We start from the raw sequence: 25913 nt of genomic DNA, 5'->3' as shown, positions 1-25913 counted from the left end.
ATATTGGTAACGATAATCAATATAATAGGTGATCCATTTGGCTACCAATATTCTTTATTTTGAAAATGTTAAATGAACGAATTATTTGAAATGTTGTTATATTTTTTTAAATATTTCCTTTTTTAATTTATAAAATACATAATATTTAATTTCATAGTTTAGAATATTTATCGGATTATTTCTTTAAAAATTTAATTTTTAAATGAATATTCAATTATTTATACTAAGTATTTAATATTTAGATTACATAATTAGCAGACTAATATATTTTAGTGTGTTTCTAAGAATTAGTTTAAGTATTAATTCGGTAAAGTTAGCTATTTTAAGTAAAACACGCAATTCAGTATAATGCTAATATAATATAACGGAAATATTTATAGACAAGAGAAAGGGGAGAAGAAATGAAACAAAAAAAAATTGATCTTTGCCGATTCAGTTTTGTAAAATATAAAATTAGGATTTGTAATGGTATATTTTATGAAATAAAAAGTGTAATACTTTATTGTTACATCTGATGATATTTTTAATATTTAATTGAATAAAATATGTAAATTTAAATCAAGTATAATATGTTTTAAAAGTAAATGAGTAAAAATAAAAATTTATTTTCATCATATTATATCACAAAATAAATAAATAAATTATAATAGTGCTTGATGGAAAACATCGACTTTCTTATCAAAAAGTATCATTAGATATTAATAGTACTATAAATTTAAATTATAAATGATAAATTCGTGATTTAAAAAATTAAGAGTTTGTATAATGTAAATTGTCTAAAGCGTGGGGAAGGCCTTTGATCTCCGCCGCTACAGTTGGCCTTGACTCGTCGTGCGTTTTGTGACTATAGTGTTGGGAATATTATTGTTCGCATATTTTAAAATATCTACCCTTTCCTAACCTTTTCACATACTTTCAGCGCAATTATGTATGCACACGATGTACTAAACATAAATCAAAAGTTTCGTTTTGAATAATTAAATATTTGAATTCGGATTCGTACTATTACTGCTGTGTATACTATCGAATCGCAACGTGAACAGTTTCCAACGAGTCACAGTATTTCGTATACACATCATATAATTTGAGTGTACATTTGAACAGCATTCGATTTATCATAATATTTCTAATCGATTACACTTAAATTATAAGATTCAAAAAGGTATCTTTGCCAGTCAACTCATAGGTACGGAAATATACACATATAGTTTCAGTATGCGGTCAACCCTAATCGCAATAATGATTAGTTCCTGAAAACCATTTTAATATTTAATTACAACTCTAATTTTGATTGTAAACCTATTAAAGCCTAATACATTCTTTATGGGCATCTGGTGTATTTTTCTCTAGGAAGTTTGAGGATAATTTGTATAAAAAAAAGACGATTTTGAAGACAACTGGTACATGCACGAGAAGATTAAGTACCTACCTTAAAGCTTCTATATTTGTGCCAATAACAGAAGAAATAAGAATTCGGTTCCATGAAAATAGCAATATGTCATATAGAGGTTAACACAGAAGTATATTATATTGACTAGTCGCTTGACTAGCTAAGCTATTGCCTCGGTGAAAGATAGTGTCACGTATTTGCAGTCGTACTGATAGTGATAGATCATAATATATTTGCAAATTCGTTATAAAATGTCTGTGTTTTATTTGTGAGTTGTATTATTGTCGTATCAGCGGTCTCGTGAAAAGCATATTGTGCATGTGTGTCTAATGATATTTATTTTATTTAGTATATAAATAATTAATTTCGTTTAATTCCTATTTGTAATAAAATATTACGAGAACACAAATCTTACCAAAGCATATTATAATAATTTACACGGTAGGTACGAAACGAATTAATGAAACCAAAAGCGTGGGTAGATGTTATAATATACACAGTTAGATTTATCTTGTGAATAACCTTTTACACCTTAATTAGCCATAATTAACCTTAATAATTAAACACTGTTTATAAAAGATGACATTATATTATATTACTGTTTACCTAACGCGTTTTTGTTTACTTCTACGTGAACAACTAAAGATAATGGTGTCCTCTGGGTTGTGGTTAGGTTAGGTATATTTGTGATTTCTTACTATCACGATTTAATAGTGATCAAGATCTTAATTTATTTTTAGTTCAATCTATAATAACATGGTTATAGTTGTAGTAAAAACTAAAATTTATGGCAAATACAATTTATTATCTTATTATTATATTGAATTATTTATTCATTTTAATAAAATATGCATATTATAATATAGTATATAATATTATTAATATGTTTACTAACTACTGTTATCAATTAATTGTATCTTGATATTTATGGTGATATGAAATTCTGTTTTTTTGATGAGAATTGAAAATGTATAACTTTAAATAATTTATAATAATAATAACTTTATTGCATTTAAGAAAAATAATTTTACATGCATTATACAAGTAAAAAAATATGTAAATGATTGCCTCAAAAAGCCTAGGTTTGTGGAGGAGACAACAGTTCTTATTTTAAGGTGTGTTTACAATTTTAAGACAACTACTAATTCTTAACAACAATTTTAACTTAAGTTCATACAAATAAATAAGTAATAATTAAACAATAAATTATAAGACAGGCACAATATTTAAGTTCAGCACAAATGTATGGATCTGGGTTTTTATAAATAAGTTTTAATTTTATACTTATTATAATTTTTATAACATTCATAATCATTGAAAAATTATAATCGTTTAATAAGTACATCGTAATTCACGCATAAAAATATACCTTTATTAAAGGGATCTTTTTTTAATAATATTTATGTGTCTTATTCAAAATTCAAACGTGAACTATTTTAGTTATTAAAATGGTTAAATATTATATTGAGGATAAAAAAAAATATAAAATAGATTAATACTGTATTTTATTAATTATACTTGGACTTTTTTTTTATAAATTATAAATGTTGATAGATTTCTATTTACTAATATTACAATTTTAAAGTTACCTTTTAAATTCATTAACATGTTCATATTTATTATTATTTCTATAATCCTTAGTACGTTTAGTGAAATAAATCAAAACCACGACACTTTTGAAATTTGATACGCATATGACAACATTTTCAAGAAAATTATCTGTCAAATAATTTACAGTAGAAAGGGAAGGTTTTAGTTTGAAAATAAAAAGTTTGGATTTCCAAAAAATGCTAATTAGGCAGTACGAAAATCTTAAGAATTTAAAAATGTTGAGTATTTAGGTATATTCAAGTATTTCAAAAGTCAGATTTTGAATATCTACATTTTTGGAAAAAAAATTAACAATGAACGTGCTTAGTGAATCATTCTATAATGTGTACATACTTATATATGTATATATAGTATAATATAAACGCTCTTACTCAACTTATTGTAAACTTAGTGATGTAACATAATATATACTACTTAAACTTAGTTGTATAACAAATCACAATTTACAAACTAACTTTCGTCTGAATAATTCACGACTAACAAAACACCAAGGTTATCAAGTTACTCAAAACGTTTAATATTCTGATTATTGTAAATAATATCGATCTAAAACTCATGCGCGTGTAAAGGAAAATTCATTTTTCAATTATTATAATAATAAAATATGTTACACGTTCATGTCATTACAAAAAATCGTTATTTTATAATAATGTTTATTTTATACCGTTTGAACAAAATAATATCAATAACTAGATAATTTTGACATTTTCAAGAAGGAAAAAATTCTCAAAACTATTAACTGAAAAATACATTACCTTATATTTTGTTGAGTATGCTAAATGAATATCTAGTAAACATCGATATGATTATAATATTCATGAAATCGGAACATAACATCGATTTTGTTTGATAAAATTTCGTCGTTTACTATTACAAACTTTGACGTTGTTTAACCCGAGAAAATATTTGTTTTGCCTCATTTTGTAATATATTACATCAATAAAATTTGTATTCGTTCCAATCGACTGAGTAAAATATTTTTTTTTCGTGGTTTGATGTGAATGTGTGTGATGCTAATCGGATGAGCACCGTCAATGTTTCGTGTTATCGTAATATTTATAATTTTCCAGATTTATATATTTATCGTATGTATTTATTATATGTTTTTCTTTCCAATTCTGTTATTACAGAGGAGAGTTTTTGCTTTTTTTGCTTCACTTGATGAGAACCAATAGAGTCTACACATTTGTGCTGTTATTTTACTTGCATGATTTTCATTGTTGAATCAGGCTTACAACAATATTTTTTTTTCTCGTTATTACCTCGTCTACATGATTATATTTTATGATATAATACAATTTGGCGCCACCAATTTAAAATTTCAATATTATCTAGTTATACAGTACATTACTCTGACTAAAAATAGCTTATAGATTCAAGTCCTGAAAAAAAATTTGAAACTTTCCACTTCAGGTATTTCTTTTTTGCTCCTTTATATTCTCTGGACAATTTTGTTTAAACAAAATATTACAGAAGCATGGCAAATAATAAAATATTATTCTATTGTTTGTGCTGATTCAGTTGATCAGCTTGTCGTAGGCGCGTTATAATTTTAATTATTTCTTGTTTAATTTCTGTTTGAAGAAAATCCGTTTTAATTCATAACGTGGACTATACTAATATATCTCAGTGATTTATTATTACTGTGTTTTAAATACCACACAAGATCAAAGTCAATATGTAGGTGAATCCAATCATCGAGTTACATCAAAATATATATTTGTCGAGTAATTATAATATAAAACGATTTATATTTAAACGAAATTAATTGTAATCCTTTGCTCTGTATATATTATTAACAGTGTTTCTCAAAGTATGCTTGCCGCCTTATTTTCTTCTTCAATAATTATAGTTATTCAAAATCTGATTCATGGAAATTTTAAGTATACTTAAAGATCATATTTGAAAACTTAAGATTGTTTTTAGTACTTGAGACGTGTTCTATAACCTTATAATTTTAAAATGAGAGCACTCATTTTCATTGTAAATTATTTAGCAGATAATTTTTCTGAAAATGTAGACGCATCAAAATCAAAATTTGAACGAGTAGTATTGAGTTATTTAAATTTGTGTACCAAGGATAATAGGTCCATGACAATGTGTTCGAAATATATTAGATCTATGATAACTGAATATTTTAGTACCTAATTAAATATGAATTTATCATAATTTATAATTTGTAAAAATAACATGAGTAATAAACAGTAAGACTAATATTACACATATTTTATATTTTTGTAAAATAATAATTATTAATATACAAGATAAAATATCATATTATACATATTGGAGTGAAACATAAAGCTACTTTTGAGTCACAATGTTCAATTATTGGGAGAGCAATAATTATATATAAAAAATATAATATTAATATAATATTATTTGTGTAAAATTTAGATTTTTATGTGGATTTTTCATAATGTTAATACAATTATACTGGTTTGGTTGTTATTTAAAAAGGTAGAAAAATCAATAAATTATTTAAAAATGTTTATTTTATAATTTTATATTCCACTATTGTATTTTTATACAAAATAATGATTTTTTTAGAAATTAATTCTCTCAAAGTCTGGCTCAAATCAAATTAGCTTACAGTGAGTATTTTAACTACCTATCTATAATACATACATATATTATTATGCATTTTTGTACTATAAATAAAAGATTAGTATTGTTATTTTTATTTTTAAGGACTGTTTAAACATTATGATAAATTAAAAACTACTTGTTCGCATTTTGAATAATCTCTACTAAATAAATTTACAGTAAAGCAGGGTTAGAGTGTTATCATTTGAGGTATCACCACAAATTATATTTTAAGTAGTACGAAAAATGTCTATACTTGTTAAGTATAGTCTTCAAATGTATTTAAAAATATCGAAAATCTTAATTTGAATAAATTCATCATTAAAAGAAAAAATAAGGGTAAGCATGAATAACTTTGTATATATCTTAAAATATAAATATTTAAATGTTTATTTTTTTGATTTTAACTGTACCTTAAATCTATGTGCCCAGTACATATTTTGTTTTGTTTTAATTGCAGCAAATAAGTAACGGATTAACTATTACCTAAACGGCCTAATAAAATACAATAGAAAACGTATTATTCATGAGAAAATTATATGTTTAAAACATTGTCGTTTTCAAACACATTCTACGGGTAACATTTAATTTAATAAATGGATGTGAATTTCATTAGAGGTAATAGTTTTAAGGGTCGCAATAATTTGTGTCCATTTCCTAGAATTTCTGATGGTGGTAAATATACCAGATAAGAACTACAATAAAAATGGAGTGCAATTCTACAAATAGAGAACGCTGCAGTAGGTACTATCTTTCGCATAATATATATATTTGTATATAGGTGGGTCGTGGCCATAAATCACAATCCGAAAAATCAAGTTTGGAATAAAAAAAATACATTATATTTTATTAGGGATCGAAAATAAAAATATAAAGTTAAATAAAAAATTATAAAACCCCGATACACACATAATATATATTATACATAAATGCACTTATATTTATTTATGAAAATATGTATATGTGTGTGTGATGTATATTATACATGTCACACGTAAGACAGCATGATAAATATTGATCATATGACTTACATAGATTGCCTACATCTAAAATTCAGTCGCTGTAACTATATGCTTGATGTTTCACAATATTTTAAAAATAAACATATGAACATTGATACTCTGTAAAATCATAATGATAATACTCATTTTTTTCTATGTTTCAATAAAAATTAATATTATAACTTATAAGTAAATACTAGATTATCAGGTTCTTAAAAGCTTGAACTATAATTCTACTACCCTTTAAAAACCCTTAAAATATTCTCTTAATAACTAGTAAAAATGTATGGAAGATATTTTTTTTCACTTGAAATAATGTAAAAATCTATGCAAAAGTTACAATAAGTATAAGTTTACATTCAGTTTAATATGTCTATAATATTTATTTTTACCAAATATTTACTGTACATAAGTTTGAAAATATTTATTACACATGTTTTCTCTAGTAAATTATTTAATTCCAGTCACATTTTAAACATTAAAAATTTCAAATTTAACTACAGATAAATTATTAAACGATTTTTTAATTTTTAAATTAAAAATATTTTTTTTTTCTACAAATAAATAATTACAACTCGAGAAATGAAAAAAAAAATATGATTTTGTTTTTATGAACATTAACCGAATATCTCTTTAAATAATATAAAATATATAGTATATAAATATTTATGTTCTATAATATCTAAAACATGATTTAATATAAAGAATCAATGTTTTTCTATGATTTTCATAGTGAATAAGTTGGCCACATATTTTACCCCTTCTGAGCTGTATAAAGTCATTAGATATATCTAAAAAAAAAAACAAAAAAACCCTCTATTTAGTTTTAAAGTTATCTGATTTTTAACACTCTCTTGATTAGGTTTTATTAATATTTATGATAATTTACTCAAAAATGTGTCAACTACAAATTTATATAGTAATTAATAATCAATAAAATATTATAATTTATAATAGTTAACAAAAAAGTTTGGAAATAACAGACGAATTTTTGATATTCTCTTTGATCATATTTTATCGCACGACCACGTGTATGTCATAGGGCGAAAAAGAACTTGAAGAAATGGTACCATCCCAAAATGATTTGAATTCAATTCATTTTTTTTTTTTTTTTTAGACAAAAGTGTATTATATACATTGTTAACTTTACTATAGATAAACTTGCAATTTTAAAAATACTTATTATGTTGAATATATGGACTAATACAAACAATATTTAGCATGTCACACAATATCAAAATCCAATTTAAATATAATATACAATTAATTAAATTTATAATAATAAGTTTGATTACCTGCTAATTACAAGTTATAAATTACAATTTTTATTACAGTTAGTTATTGATATTCGTCTTCGATTAATTCTGCAAGAATTCTAAATTTTAATTTCATTAATCTTCCGGTTTTTAATATTTTTCTAGTTTCGAGAAAAACACTGAAAGCGTTCGCCGGCCGTCCGAGCACGCTAGCCAGATGTTTGATACACAACAATACTACTATGGTATTAAATAATTCGCAGTTTTTTGCAAAACTAGAAAAACATTAAAAATCAGGAGATCAAATATATTTTAAAATTTAAATTAAATTGCAAAAGGTTATATTTATTATATTATATTTCTTACGTAACTAAGGTCGTATTTATAAACTATAAACTAAAAACAAAATATAATTGAGAAATATCATGTTCGTACGATAGTACGTTAATTAAATATACTCTGATAGGCACCAAATTAAGGTAACACTTATATAATATTGGAATATTACAAGATCGTACATTTACTTATCATACAATATATCAATAATAAAAGTACAAAATGCTGATAAAATAATTATTAACCTACCTATATTCTATGTGATATAGATATATTTATTCTTTATCAAAATATTTAGAAATTAAAAAATATATCTCTTCATAATTATTTAAATTAATGAAGTTCCAACTATGTAACTCGTTCGAATACCTAATTTTATTAACAAAAAAATGTCAAAACTGCACTTCCCTTCCCACTACTTATGCTTAATACATATGCAGATAGACGGTTAATGTTGAGTTTTTTGCTGGGCTAGAAAGTAATTTATAATTATTATTCTATATACATCATAACTATAGAAATTCACTACCTGATCGCTGAACTCAAGAACCGTTCTTGAAACATCAAACGACTTTTTAAAATTAATATGGGACGCTCGTCAAGCGAGTTACAAAAGAAAATGGATTTAGTAGATTATTATTAGAGATACATTTTTATTAATTAAAGAACGTAGATATATTATATAATAAAATAAAATTAATTTCATATCATTCAAACTATATTCAATACTTCACTTTTAATTATACGAAAATAAATAATTTATTTTAATAACTTATGCAAATTATTGGTTTTCCAAACATTTAATTTGGGTTAAACATGTGACAAAAATATATAGAATTACGATTGACGTTAAATATAATCGTAATTAATATTTTATAAATTCTAAACTGTATTACTTTTATATTTTAAGTTTTAAATTAAATCTATATTATTAAATGGTATTTTTTTAAATTTAATTTTAATAGCGTTAACTTGTTGGAATTATATATTGTATCTACGTACATACTAAACACTTTCTATAAATCGTTATATTTTAAGATTTTCGTTTAAAATATTTCATATTTTCCATTTATAAATTTTCAAAGCCTTCATTTTTACACACCAAATGTCACAAATTAATAGATTTTATGAAATTTTGCAAATCAATTTTAAATACAATTAAGTCTTACAATATAACTAAAAGAAACTCAAAGCTAACTTCGATCAGTAGGTAAGGAGCATTAATTGAATTAAAAATTTATTTCGAAAGGAATTTACGGTTAGTAAGAGATCATGATTCATAAGACTACATAAAACCATCACTTGGCTTACTAGTGTGTAGTCATGGGGTGAGCATGACATTTTCAAAATAAAAAAAAGTTTCATAAAAGATATTCTTTAGACACATTCAACCATAATACAGTTGTAAGAGCTATATGAGTCCTAAATTATGGAACCATATTCAAGCACGACGGAGAGAAGTAATACACTTAATTGGCGCGCTATTCTTAATACAACGCCAAGCATTTTCAATGCCTTGCAGTAAATCTCTTTGATGTGATGTGGACCAGAGTTGAAATTATATTCCAAGTGAAATCGAAGACTGTGAACAGAAATATCAGCGCAGGAAACAATAGTAAATGCTAAAAACAAATTAATTAAGGCTGCGTGAAAATTATTGTCACAAATACATTTTAAACGTGAAAAAAACTTTTAAGAGCATAGACGGCATAGACTATCGTACAATGTTGATTTATGGGCAATTTTTTTTTTATTTTGTTATTTTTAAGCATATGAAATATTAAAATCTACAATATTTAAAAACTAAAACTTGTATGGTATTTTCAATATACGTTTAATTTTTTTATAAAAAAAACTAATATCATCATTAATCTGATACAGATTTTTCCACGAACCAGCTGTAGGTACAAAATCTAAACTGTCTTACTGTAGTTACTATTAATATCTCACGATGCTATAGATTGGCCATTGGTCAGTATAATATTATATTGACTATGATAAATTTGTATTACTGTCTTAATTAGTATTGCAATGACTAATGAACAAGTACATTTGACGGGAAAGGAAACGCCTCATATTTTAAATGCATCGCTATACCGTCTATTATATAGTCAAAATCGAATTTAATAAATGACGACTCATTGAGATATTAATTAAATACAAAAACGATTAATAGGTACATAGAACCCAGTATGCAAATAATGCAAAATAATATTATCACCATGGTTTGAAAAATTAAATTTGGAATTTCAATATTTAATAGAATAATCGCTAATATTTTATTATAATTATTATCTAAGAAATTTTAATTAAATCGTTGTTAATTTTTCATTCATAAGTTATCGATGGCTATATTAAGAATACCTACGTATATATACGTCAAAACGTCAGCTTTTGTTCTGTTTACAAATTAATGACTTTATATCGCAGTCTTTGAAAGCGAACAGTATCAATATTGCCTTTTGATTTTGATAGATTATAATTTATAATAATATATTACCGTAATAATAATAACGGTGAAATAAAAAAAACAACGCAAAATCATACTTAATATTATATATTTAATAATATTATGATTTCCCTAACTTTAGGTGAGGACTTAAAACAAAAACTGATACAAATATAATATTCCATTATTAACCAATTTAGTTGTTATAATATATGTATACTTAAAAAATAACTAAACTAAAAATATCATAATTTAATGGATTATCTATGCTCATGTAAAACTATAAGTATCCAAAAAGTTTAGTAATCTAGTCATGAGTACAAAATCAATACCGTTCACTAATTTGGAAAATTCTAAGTACTTACTTGACAAACTATAGATACCTAACAATAAAAAATAATGACAGAATCATCTATATATCACTAATAATACAATAAGTAATATTATTATAATCACTGTTATCATAGAAAAAGGTATAAAAACACAATCAATCCTATTTTAAATAATGTACCTAGTTATATTTAAATATTAAGTTAATTTATTGATTGTATTAAATATTATCCAAAACGATTATGAATAATACTAATATATTGAAAATATATGTAATTACATGCAACAGTTATGGCTTAGGTGTCAGTTGAATTATTATGTGATAAAAAAAAAAAATCTATACTGAATAATGAATAATTAGTTTAACTTAAAACACTTATTATTTTTAAACATCTATAATATTTTGAAATTTTAAATACTTTATATTAATTAATTACTAGCCAATAATTTTATTTTGATAGATCAAAGTATGCCAGAAATATTTTGCTTCAGAGAATGAAATTAAGAATGTATATTGTCGATCAAGAGTCAAAAATAAAAAAAAAAATTACTGTGAAAAAGAAAAATGTTCAAAAACATTAGTGTTATCTCAAAAAAAGAGTGATTTTTTTCGATTGGATCACTCCACCAAATTAATAGCTATTATATATTTTTTTCACAGAACAGAGATCGAGATGAATATACAATTTCAGATGAATAATTCTCAATAGTATAACAAGCGTCTTCAGAATGATTTTTATAAACAAAATTATTACTGCCATATTGATTGGTAAGTTTTTCCTAATAGTAAATGTAGTATCTGGCAAGAGTTCTATAAAAATATTTCAGTACTTAGTAAATAATAATTATTTTTTCTTAAATTTTGGATTTATAAAATTATAAAATTCAATATCTAGTAGAAAAAGTATAATTTATGACCGTTGCTGTAGAAAAGAATAAGTAATATTTATATAAGTACTACTTATTTAGAATTTTTAATTACAAAATTATCCATGAAATTAATAAAATAGTAAAATATATTATTATAACACCTAATAATTAATGAAGAACATTTTAATTCATTTTAATACAAATTTGTATTATTAAACTTATACGAATATTTTTAACGAATATTTTCAACGGCAGTCTTTAATAATTATGATCTGATTCTGACAAAACCATATTTTAGAGAAATTAATATCATTCGTCAATTTATTAGAACGACTTAAAATTTTAAAATTAAAAAAATAATAACAAATAATTTTGTGTTATAAATTTACTTTTTTTTTAAATATAGGTTTAGAATTGTGTATTTTATAATAACTCATTAAAATAAATTATTATTTAAAGTATTTTTCTTATTCTTGGGCGTGAGTAATTGTACTATTCAGTAATTTGGTGTGGGTCTAATAAGGGGTTATAGTAAGTGTTTAATTAATTAAATTATAAGATCTCTAGACTTTGCCAATAGGTCCTGTAAGGATTTTTTAGGATAGAGATAGATAATAGGATTTTTTTTTATTCTTTGGTTGGTATGATTTTGAAAGCTACTTTGAATTTGTAGCAGTGCAATTTAATTTCTATTTTAGTAACGTTAGGAATGTGAAGATCGATGTGGGGTACTCTTGAAACGAACGGAGGTGAATTATTTTATGATTCTGAAGAGTTTTCATTGTTTTTTACTTATATTTATTTTTTGTGTGAGTTAGTTTATCTGGCAAAATTCCAAATATTAATATTTTACCACATTTAAATAAATTGTAAATATTACTATGGTACTCATCTGTGATAATTTTATCAATTTTCGTGCCAACGACCAAAATGCTTCTAATATCTACAGATAGGATTTATAAATCAGTGATTTAAATCAAATTAATATTAAAGATTACGTATGTTTAGTACGTAGGATTTTTCATTTCTTTTAAATGTCTAAAGTTTTTACTAGTTTTTAAATACATTTTATAAAATGTATTTTAAACGCTTGAAAATATTAGCACTCCTAAAGTATTTTCAATAACATTTCTTATGAGTACCTACGACCAATAATTAGTTTAAATTCAATAATTAAAACTATATAAATATTTAATATTGAACAATATAAAAAATGAATGAGTATTAGGCAATCCGATATAACTAGTTATAGTATTTTTATAGAGATGAATTATAGATAGCATTAACATTAACATCTCTAAAATTTCAAATCCTTTAATAATATTTAAAAAAAGGTTGTCAAATTTATTTGATATTTTTAATTTTAAAATCCAAACTAAATTTTACGATCCAAAGAAATTATTAATTTTCATATTCATATACTTTTATTCAAAAATATTCAAGTATGACATAATTTTAACTAATTCAATTAATAATATTTTAATGTGTAATGAAAATAAATTATTTCAAAAAAATTATCTTTATTTGTGTTTTAGAATTAGTTATGGATCATACACGTGCTCTAAAATTTAACCATATAATATAGCAGGTTATTTATTTTCAAGTTTTGCCAAACATGAGTATCTCTCGTTATCAAATTATTAAGTAAGTAATTGAAAAAAAAATAAGAACCTTACTCTGATTATTCAAATTAACTTTAACGTATACAACCACTGTAAAATCGCAAACACTCGCATATAAGTGTAGAACAGTTTAATACTAGTAAATTGTACAAATAGCACTTTTATAATATTGTATACATATAAAACTAAAAAATGTAAGCCATCAGGATAGGGCAGATTTTATCGGATATAATAAGAGTGTGTACGTTTGGGATAATCAATCTATTTAGGTGCACGCCGACGTACATTGTGATATTTCAGTTACTATGCCCAACGAGGTTGCTTGTATGTTACAGTTTTTAATAATCCGATCCATCAATAAGTCTCATATGGAAATGGGGGATAGAGTAAATAATACAATATTTGTTTTTAATTTTATCGATTTTAGTAAATACATTGTGATATATTATCTACTGAAAATAATAATTGATACATATTTTTTTTCATTATTTAATAAGAACGGCACATTACAAAAACATCAGGTATAATAGTTTCAATAAAACCATTAAGATTTTAAATAATTTTTGGTTTACATATTCGAGTGGTTAACATTTGGATTTTGCGTCTCTTAGAAAATTGAAAAAGTATGAACAATTGAATAATAATATAAGTATGGTTATTGATTATACAAAAATAAAAAATAAAAACAAAAAAAAACTGATTTATAATGTTTGAATAGATAATATGTCTTAAAGCTTTTGCAAGAGGCAGAAAGAAGTTTGTATATAGGACTATTATTAATCACGGTTTTGTACAATATTGCAATCAGTAGATTATTGTCTTGGAATATGATGTCAATGATACTTAATATGGACAACTACTTACCATGTTTTAGGGGTTTCGAGAATTAATCATCATAGTTGGATAACTTAATAAAATCATATATATATATATATATATAACAAATAAAAAATATATCTTAATTACATGATTATTGCGTTCAAATAAATCGAAATGCGTAAAAAATCAATTTAATTTAATATATTAGAGAATAATATTTAATATAACCACGTAGACAGAATAATTAAGTTATTCTAGATGAGACTATAGTGCTAATAATAGTGAGAATAGACTGTTTACTACAGTAACAACATATTTAATATTCGTGCATAGTGAGGTACATAAAACATCATACGTGTAGGCTTATTAATTATTATATAACGAATAATTTTATAATTTTATAATTAATATAATATATTATTTTAAAATACATTAGTATTAGAATTATAGTTGAGAATTAAAATATTTTATTCACGTTGATCGGCTATTTTGATGACTCTACGTCCTTACCATCTGGTCGACGTCTGACATTGTTTAGTATCAACACGTTCGCACTATTTTTTGTCCTTATCTTTATTTTGGTTTTTAATAGTACCTAGGATCCTATGTCAGGGGTGGCCAACCAGTCGATCGCGAGATGAATTTGAGTCGATCGTGACACCTTTTCGCATTTTCTTGAATTTTTTTCAGAATACAAATAAAATATTTTTTTTTTTTTGTAAATCAGTAAATCTTTGTTTATCCCACAAATGTAAAACTTATATTTAGAAAAAAGCAATAAATAACTATGAAAAACAAGATTATACACAGATATTGAATAAAAGAAGTGTAACACGCATATGTTTTTGTTTTTTTTTTTTGGTCGATCTCAAGTCTATTAAAGTTGGCCACCCCCATGTCCTATGTTACTAACTTTACTAACTATCGAACAGATTATGACCTGGGCTTATCACACCATTACTTTTATCATTATATTTAATATACCTGTCTATATAATTCAATATTCGAAATGAACTATTTAGTGATAAATTGTAAACACATAATATTATATTATTATGATTTATGATACACTGTTAATGATATTTACTTTGAGTTTTCCCTTTTTGACTTTGCGATATTCTGGACATCATAAATACCTTCTCGAGTATCGATTCGTTGGTAACTTCAAACAATATATACATAAATCTAGTTGCACATTAATTTATATTTTATTTATTATAATACATACTATTTAACAAAATCTGGTACAAATGTATATTTTAAAATGCTTTGTATAATTGATATTATTGTCGTTGGCTGTAATCGCTAATGTATACCGCTGTTTCATATTAAAAAAATAAATAAATAAATGTTTTAATGACTATGACTATTTCGACGTTTAAAATATCAGTCTATCTATACTGTAACATAACACGGTGTAATTATTTTTACAGTAACCATGCACAATGTCAAATAACATAAACGTTTTTGAAAACAATGTCGAATACATGACTTAAATTACTTTTTTTTTAAAGTTTTTATTTTTAATAACATTTATCATTAATTTCATAATATTCCACTTCAGAATATTGATGCATTTAAATCAAATTTTGAATAATATATTTAACTATAAGTAATTACAATTCTGTTTTAGAATATTATAATGAAATGAATAATGTATTATGGTGTAATTCGAAGAAGTGAAAACTAATATAATGATAAAGATACAAATTAGAAAAAAAATATAAATTTTTTAGTAACATACAACGTAAAATAGAATAGTATAGTATACAATCGGTATTCGCTGTTCAATGATAGTATGGATACAAATTTGGTTTTTATGATATTCATGGATAATAATAAATTATCATTATGATGGTGTATTCGTGATGTACATACTAACCACCAGCGGGAGTTATCAAATCTTTATGCAAGTTAGGTATACTTATGAATAATATTCGGGTATTCCAGCAGATGTTGAATTATCGACTTTGCACTCATTCGTTCCCCGACGAATTTTAAAATATCCTCTGTCGCCCCACGTTTCGTTCCACGAATTCATCATCAACCAGTACGGCACGTTTTTTTCGACTCCCCATCCAATACACTTCACGGAATGGCCTCCTAAATACGTGGCGTTAGGTGATACCGAGTAAACACCTGGAACCAGTTGAAATTATAAGCATAGATATTATTGTCATTATAGGTGTGTGCACAGAGTGCTCAGAGTATTCACAAAAATCTTTAGACATAAAATGTTTGATTAATTTACATATATACATAAATATGAATGGATTTTGGTAAAAAACTGAAAGTGCTTTTTTCGATGAGATTTTTGTATTAAATCACGACCATATTATGCGCGAATATTTACCAGGTCTGCTATAAAATATAAAAATTCTTTATAGGAAAAAAACACCTTTAATATTATATATTATATACTAAATTTCTATATTATATTAATTGCAATTTCAAATAAATATTTGTAAATATAATAAATTTGAAGAGTTTGTTTAAACGCTCAGATCTCTGAAAATACTAGTCGGTATTAAAAAAAATATTTTTGAATTTGATAGCCCAATTCTTGAGAAAAGTTATGGACTATTTAACATCATGTTACGTCTCTTAAGAGCCGAGAAAAAAGGAAACAAGTTAGAAAGATTGCTAGGCGAAAACGAAGTAATAGCGAAGACGCGTGATCCGACGTGGTGGGTGGGGTGGGGTGTTCTTAGTCATTGTTAATTAGGTCACTGTAATGAATAACTGAAATTAATGTTTTTGAAAACAATTAAATCAATCAACCGTAGTCCGTAATACTAATAACACAATTAATTACTTTAATATCAATATTAAAAATATATCATGTGAAATATACTTAGTATTATAGCCGACAGACCGTATCCGTTTAGAATCGTTTTTTGTAAACATTGATATGTCATAGAATTCAAATTTAAATACATTCATTACAAGTAACCTACTCAACACTCATTGCGCAAAAGAGCGATACCCACTTGCCCAAATGACTTTTTTTTATCATGATTTTTATTTTTTTTATTTTTAATCAAGTAAGTATGGTAATTGAAAAAAAGTCTGAATTTTTATAACTTCAAGAATCTGTGTGAAATAGCAAAATGATAAAAATGTAACTCAGTTTTAATGAGTAGATGAATAATTAAGTTAGCTTTAACATAAAATATTAATGAGAGAGATCCGATATCACATTCAAGTGGTATAACGATTTGAATCCACAATAACGTCGTAGTGAACGGTCCCAAAATGTATATTTATTAACTTTTCTCCAAAACTATTATAGCTAAAAAGTTGGCTGATAGCTCATTAAAAAAGTATTAGAAAGTAGATACAAAATGTAAGATTAAAAATTTTCAAAAAAAATGGTTTAATTTTTCACAGTTAAAAAAATAATTATTTTTTGCTAGATTTTCATTTAGGGTGGTTTGAAATTGAAAATCACGAAAGATTATACACCGATCTCTGACTAGGCAAGCATTTTTTTATTTATTTTAGATATCGATAAATGTTTGTTGAAGGGTTTTGAAAATTGAATTTAAATTATAAAATTATTCATAAAGTAGTAGCTAAAATAATTATTAATTTTAGTATGTTATAGATATAGAAAATTGTTTCTTATTATTCTTTATTACTATTTGTTAAATAACTATTAATATGTTACAATTTAAAATAATTATCAATAATATTATTGAAAAATATTTTATAATTTAAGATGAATTAATATTCAAATTATTATTATTATTGTGGTAATAGTTTATTTTTACATTAATTTCAAATATTACCAATTGAAAGTAGAAAAATAAATTATTCACACGCACGTCAAAAATATTGTTAACTATAATTTTAAATTTTCTTAAATACTTGTTGATATTTAGTATTTAATACTTGGAAAAGCATTTGAATACTCATACTTTAATATGTTTAATTTTTTAAATAACTTACAGTACTTGGTATATCTAGTAATAAGTTTAAAAAATCACTTTTTATTTATCATACATTTATACTTTATTTACCTGACTTGTACGATAGAAAGTCATCGTACACTTCAAAAGACGCCTCGATCGGTCCATAGTTTATTATATCGTGTTGTATATAATTGTAATCCAAGTAATATGGTGGATCTTTAACTATAAAGGAATTAAAAAAAAATATTATGTGTTTGTAAAATACTGTATTTTAACAATATTTGATTTTAGAATATTATGGTGATTGTTAAGTATTTTAATTAATTGATTAAAATGTTTACGATTCTCACTATAATTTATTCTTCTAATTAAATATTTATTCAATTTACGATTTTCGGGATTTTTGAGTTATTACTTTATCAAATAATTACATTATTTATTTTTAATCTCATATCCCTGAGTAGAATTAACTTTGTAATACTTTGGTACATCAATTTTTTTCTAAAACTATAGACAAAACATACAAAATGTTAAGCCATGCATTTTAATTTAAATAATAGAAACCTATTTTTACGTTTGGTACTATTAAGATAGAAAATAAATATATATTTAAACACAAGAATAAGTTTAGGTACATTATTGCAATCGTAAAAAATAATACGTTTTTGAAATGACTATACAAAATAATATATGCAAACACATATATTATTATCGTCGTAATTTATCGTGCAAAAGGCGATAATAATAATATAATTTTTTAATATCACAAAATAGTTTTACTATATCTGTGATCCTTTCTGTAGGAAATAGTTGTATTTCCGTAGCATTTTTTTTGGCATTTGTGATTTTTTTCCGTTTGGCCGCTACATGAATTGTTTCCCGAGCAAGGTGGAAACGTGTATGGCTGACATCCCTAAAACCAGTATTAATTAATATTATACAGTATGATAGTGATGTATGACGAAAAGTTCAATTTACTAATTTAGGTTATTTTAGTCCAAACTATATATGTTTAATTGTTTAATATAATAATATTATTGTCTTATACGTTTTATATTATTATTAATGTATTACTTGAAACGAGTTATAGTTTCCTCCAGTGACCAGGCCGTGTTTGTAGTAGTGTCGCCAAGCTCTGATCGGATAACCTCCTTGACAACCTAAACCGCATTGGTAACAACAAGACGTAACTTGTTCAGCTGATAGTAGTTCATTGAATGTCCCATTTGAAGCTATACACATACGATCGGCAAACGCTCCAGAAGTGCTGAACGCCTATAATTGTAGGACGAGGAACATTTTCCATGTAAATATTAAAAAAAAAACAATTTAATAATAATATTATCATCGAAAATATTATTTACCCAACATGAGCCACAATTGCCTTGATCACGAATCGTCCCGATCGTCGTACAGTTCTTCCATCGTTTTCTCGCGTCAAATTCTGTCGGAATACTTGTGTTAGACTTGTACAGCTGGTCTTGCGATTTATATGGACCCGTAGACGAGACTTTCACACCTTTTGACCCCAAAAGTCCCAATATGAATTTCAAAGGGGTTTCCGGGTGAAAGTTAATGCCAGCCTGAATCGTACATTTTTAATAAAAACAACAGCAGTAAGATAGTAACAATTATAACAATGACATAGCCTATATTACTGATAATCGATGCATTATTATTTTATAAGCTGATTATAGTATAACGTCATCGTTTCAGAACTGAAGCGATTACCTATAATTAATACAATCATTCGATGATATAATATAATTATTTACATATTAAAAAATTATAATCGATTATGACTAATCGTGTTACTGTTATTATAGTGTATAACTAATTTCAGGTTAATACAATAAATATAATGACTTATCAATATTTACGCCTCAAGACGTTAATCGTCAGATTATTTTTATCGATAGTAGTTTTTTTACAATTTAAAAACTTGACTACTCGTAACCCAATAAATGTTAGTGAACCATTTTTAACTAAATAATATTTTATTCTAAACTCTATTGTATATTAAGATTTTGAACTGCAATTAAAATAAATTTTTATATTATATAACCAAACGGATTTTATATAAATACTTTTAGATACTACATATTTTGTTACAAGTTTTAATATTAAACCCGATTACAATTTGAAATATAGTCGACAGAGAAGTAAAATTTAATCTCACTTACATTTACGTTTGCATGTCTACGTGTACATTTCTATGTGAAGGTGTTTAAAACAATATACTATCAATAATTTAATTCAAACCTGACATAATACTATACATAAATACTTAAAATACTATACGAGTTAATAGTTCGAAAATACGAGTTATAACGTCATATGGTCTATCATTGTTTTACTCTATACTAAAATGTTTAGTTTATTTACATTTTCCAGAATCGAAAAAAACATTATGAGATTTTAAACCTCAATATTTTACTTTATTATACAAAATATTTACAGTTTTTATTGTATTTGTCTCTCACGCATCGGTTTATTTATTCAATATCAATTGCATAATAAAGTTTTTGAAATCATTTGAATCAACTTAATTCAGAAATATGTCCAATGATATTATACGAGTATTTTATTATATTTTTATTTAATTTGTTTAATTTTATTCATCAATGGTTTTATGGCAATGGTTATTACTTCAGAGTTTGAGCGTATCAATACAGTTTTTTGTTTTATTGTTACATATATCTAAAGAAAAAAAACTTAAAATGTATTTTGGGCGTTATCACATTTAGTTCAATGAAAAAGTTTCAACATTCTACTTTGAGTGTGATTTAAGGTTAAAAATTGTAACAAATTTGTGTAAAAAAAATGCACAGTAATTTTCCGGATAATTGGAAAAAAAAGTTAAAAATGAAAAGAAAATAATATAAATTAGAAAATGTTTTCCGAAATTTCCGATTTTTAGCTGTAAATAATACATAGATATAAGAACTTGAACATTTATATTTATTGCACAACGCTTAATGAAATATACATAATAATAATTTTTAAAATATTTCTTATGTTTTTAAGCAATAAATAATCTGTTAAACAATTTTAAACGTTTTTATTTGTACTTATGAAAATAAAATATTTTTTAAGCATTTAAAGTTTGAATTTTAACAATTTATATAGTTATTAAAAAAAAAAATAATCATTAACTCATGATGAGCCATAGTTTTTCTGACAGAATCTTAAAATTATCAAAAATACTTAGGAACATTTATTTTGTATACTTTTGAAGTTTAAATGTTGATGAAATTGGATATTCAAAAGAAAAATAACGATTTTTCTTTTTACGTTTTAAGTTATTTTGTTGTAATCGAAACTTTTTGTCATTAAACATAATATTATTGCCATCTGTGAGCGATTAAATTTTCAAAATATTGAGTCTTATTTTAAGTTATTTATGCCACCAAGATTCTATTTTTATAATTTTTGATATTCATTAGGACATTATATTATATTTGTAATGTATTCATAATCATTATTACATAATATAATATTAATTTTTTTAGAAAAGAAAAGTTCAGTTTATTGCATTATTATCGATGAAAATAATTTACTCATACAAAAATAAGTACATTATTAAATATCCTCAGAAATAAAAGCTCACACGAAATTTTTCTGCTCAAAATTATTTTTTTCATATGCAATTAATAAATCATTAAATCCTAATTCAACAAACTCATAATATAAATGAATTACAATTTTTACAGTGGATCAATAATTTGTGTGAAACTTGATTTTCTTAAAATTACACTTATAATCTTATATTTTAATAAGCAAACTTTTTAACTCACTACTTTTATTTATGATTATTTTAACACATCATAGCTTTTATCCTCAAATAATATATAATTCACATTTTTTTTCAAAAAACTAAACTCTGGCAGTGCTTTTTACTATAAATTATTTATGTCAATGATAAAATCGATATAACTAGTTGTAGGTGCTCATGCATATTTCTTAGTTATGAAGTTATTTTTGTTTTCTATTTCCATTATCACTAATTACAATATTGAATTTTTTTTTTTATAGCTTAAAAATTTTACATTGTTAATTAAAAGCAAAATATATGCAAGGAGTAGTTTTTTAAACACTAGTTCGAAAAAAGATCTGGAATCTTTATAAGTCATTCCGTATTCTTTGATCCTTAGAAATAGAGACGACTGACTAACAACGGGGTTTTTTTTTATTTTTAATTTTGGCTTTTGATATAAAAATAATACAATTTGTAAAAGATAGATAACGAAATAATATTGAAACGCATTTAAATCGTGATTTGAATTAAGATAAGTATAATATTATAATACTATTTTACCTTCCAAGTCTTTGCATTGTTATTAATCGTATTTATGTAGTTTTCATTTAGAAAATATGTTTGTTCCGATGCACTTAACAAAAATACGAAAATCGCACAACTTGAAAATATTATATTCATTTTGACAATTAAAAATGTTTTCTTGAATTTAAATTTGAAACGTTCTTAGCATGTGAATGTTCGTCATATGAACTAATATAATAACTGGCAAGGTACAAACTGTTATGATTGAAGAGCCGCCCAAGGGTTTGAACGATAATATTTATTATTTGTATATTATTAACTGACATATCATACTATATATTACAACGATTCGAGTGCATTACTTTTTTTTTTGTCTCGCAATACAAATTACAATATACATAATAACTCAATAAATATTTTATTGCACATGTTAGACAAGTATCCACTCACGGTTACATTCTTTCCAATATACATTTGAATATTAATCTGTAACATGTTTTATTACATTTTTATATAGTTGGTAAATTTCAAATATGAACGAGTTTAAAAACTATGATACATATTTGAATGGCATATTTTTTGTTGTCACTCTGGATGGGTAGTTTTATATTATTTTTTATATTTGATATATGTTGTATCAAATATTGATATCACAATACCCATGGATATTTCAAATTTAATTTATACAAATTTCTTTCTGAATTCTCATTTGTTTTTTAAAAATATTAAAAAAACATATGCGCGATTTTTTTTTTATGGACATTACAATTACAAATTTTTACAAAATTCGTCCAAGTTACTTAAATTTTCAAATAATTTTTTAATTAATAATTTATTTATAAAATATTAATGTTTAAAAAGCTAACAATTAAATAATAATGTAATATAGAGTTCTTCGTAACCTTGGTTTTTACTGGAACCGTTTAAAAAATGTATGAACACAATTTTTTTCTATAGAATTTTTAATTCAAATTCAGACAAAATTAAATATTTTTACGAAAAATAAAGACTTTTGTTATTTTGTTATAATTTAAAAATTTATCTGTGGGTGTTTGAAATTTATAACATAATATATTATTATATTTAATATATTTATATATATATTTAAAATTTTAAAATCCAATCTGGCAGAAATTAAATCAACTTACTGTTAACTTACTATAAAAAATATAATAGTAGTACAATAAAGTAGTTCAATAGTAATATAAAGTAGTCTGTATTAAAAAAATATACACTTAGTTATATGTATATGTGGTCTCTCAACATTCGTCTCGAATAATTTTTAATATATAATAGTTTATTTGTTATCATTGAATTCAAATTTAACTCGTTACAATGACTTACTTAACGATGCCATACATTCATACCATCTAAATCTGTACAGTAGAATGGTTACCTATTTTCTTCATTTTTATTTTTTTTCTATACAATTAATCGAAATATATACCTTTACTCGATTTTAGTTTAATTTGCTGTTTAGACACTACTAACGCGAATACATCGTAAAGCTACTCGAGGCTGTAGGCTAAAGGAAAATGTATTAATATTACGACAGTGTTCCATTAGCAAAATTTAGCGTATGTTTTTTTTAATTCAATAACATGTAACGTGTGTATTACTGTTTCATATATATCTACCTATATATACTCCTTAATAATATTGTTATGATTTCAGTATTCGTGAAAAAATAAATAAATAAAATCCATAGGAATAAAATTGTATTTTTTAAAGTGCTCTTTTATGTGAACGCAGCGTACAGTTATTAATAATAAATAATAATACACCTACTCAAAAATAAACACTCAAGACTCAACGGGTCTTGCCCGTCGTATACTTTAAGTCTATGTTATGTTTAAAATATATAAGTACATAATAATATACATCACACTGAAACCGTACATAGTTGTTTTATTATTTCTATCAAGTCGATAGTAATAATAACAATATTATTATCTTTCAACAATATTATAATTTATGAAAGGGAGTGTGTTTAGTATACGAAAACATTAACCGTTTTAGTTGAAAGGTTAAAAACGGATATTTGTTTCGCTATTTTGCGAGTGACGACCGGTGAACAGGTCAGTTTTATAATATCATAATAATGTGCAATTTAAAAATAATAATTACAATCGGTCGGTTTCGCTCTATTATGATATTAAGTTGAAGTATATATTAAGTAAAGTTGTAAACTACATGTTTATTGTATCTAAATTCTACGCTATACATAATTTCACCAAACAAATTTTTATTGCGCAAAGCATTAAACATTCTTAAGTGTTTATTTTTAGTTCAAATTGGTCATCACGATTAAATCATTAAACTGTGACTTTGTACGATCTGTACTTAAATGCGGATCTGTATTATGGAGTCCGTGTGCAATTAGTCATAGTTATTTCTTGGAGTGTGCACAACGTACATTTTTATTCTTTGCTAGTCAAAATTGAGCACCAGCTACATGATTATTCCAACTAGTCCTTTATTCTCTGTAATTATCCCCGTTGGTTGATACTGTTGATAGGAGAGTACAAGCGACTTTAACTTTTCTTTCTAATTTACTTTCTGGTAAAATTGATTCCCCAAATTTCCTCTTTTGCATTAATTTCAGAATCCTTACTTGGGCCATACGTAATAACTATCCGTTTTATATTCCTGTTCGTAACACAAACTATATGCTGCTAATGAGCCACTTCTATAAGAACGCTGAGGACTGTCAATAGTGAACCGTATCACTATTCCAATTAACATACTGTATCTTATTATATATTTTTTATATTTTCTATGTTATTTATTTTTTTGTACATTTTTGCTGTTTTTATTTCTTATTAAATATTTTAATTATATGTTAATATTTCAACCATGTACTTAAATGTTTTTTGTACAATTTCACTGTAACCATTGAGCTACCAGTTGCTATACTTTCAATAAATAAAACGATTAGATTTCATAGTTAGATTATTGAGTATACATATAATAATTATGGAAAAACACCTGAAAAATCTAAAAATATTTTTTTTTTGGATTTTATTTGACAAACAAACACAATTAAACGTTATTTTTCACATCACGAGTGTTCATTAGTTTTGTATGCAGAAAAATAGTTCCATAACAGTAATAATAATAACATATTTAACTAATAATCGTAAAAAGTTGAAGTAAAATGTATATTTGCTTAAATTAGTAGGTTATACTTGCACCCCGATGTCTACATTTTTAATTTTTTTATTTTCTATTAATTGGTAACAAAATATTTTTTTATTATCTTACCGAAATTATGTTACCCAAAAATAGCATCAGCGTATAGTTTATATCTAAAACCATGAATTAAAGTATACTTATTAATATACTTAGTATATTTTAATTCGTATCCGTAACATAACAAAGTATCACAATATGATAAATAATACGTGATAAAAGTCATAAAAATATTTAACTACTTCGAAAAAAAAT

General features: G+C 24.3%; 1 protein-coding gene across 1 annotated transcript; it reads right to left on the bottom strand.

The window, feature by feature from the left end:
• Positions 1 to 15980: 15980 nt before the first annotated feature.
• LOC113559456 (cathepsin B-like) lies at positions 15981 to 22748 on the bottom strand. The gene is made up of 6 exons (XM_026965295.1): positions 22503 to 22748; positions 19549 to 19767; positions 19259 to 19459; positions 18965 to 19097; positions 18293 to 18406; positions 15981 to 16409 (listed from the first exon to the last, which is right to left on the bottom strand). Exons 1-6 carry the CDS (start codon positions 22620 to 22622, stop codon positions 16195 to 16197), a joined length of 1002 nt encoding a protein of 333 aa, XP_026821096.1. The 5' UTR covers positions 22623 to 22748; the 3' UTR covers positions 15981 to 16194.
• Positions 22749 to 25913: the final 3165 nt, after the last annotated feature.

The sequence above is a fragment of the Rhopalosiphum maidis genome, chromosome 3 (genome assembly GCF_003676215.2).
Source record: "Rhopalosiphum maidis isolate BTI-1 chromosome 3, ASM367621v3, whole genome shotgun sequence".
In the NCBI taxonomy this organism is placed as follows: domain Eukaryota; kingdom Metazoa; phylum Arthropoda; class Insecta; order Hemiptera; family Aphididae; genus Rhopalosiphum; species Rhopalosiphum maidis.
The sequence above is the reverse complement of the archived record's forward strand: the minus strand, read 5'-3'. Positions and strand labels throughout refer to the sequence as shown.

Coding starts and splice junctions, on each gene's coding strand:
- LOC113559456 (XM_026965295.1), bottom strand. CDS start 22,622: ATGAATATAATATTTTCAAGTTGTGCGATTTTCGTATTTTTGTTAAGT. Junction 19,768..22,502: donor ACAATGCAAAGACTTGGAAG/GTAAAATAGTAT, acceptor TGTACGATTCAG/GCTGGCATTAACTTTCACCC. Junction 19,098..19,258: donor GAAACTATAACTCGTTTCAA/GTAATACATTAA, acceptor TACTGGTTTTAG/GGATGTCAGCCATACACGTT.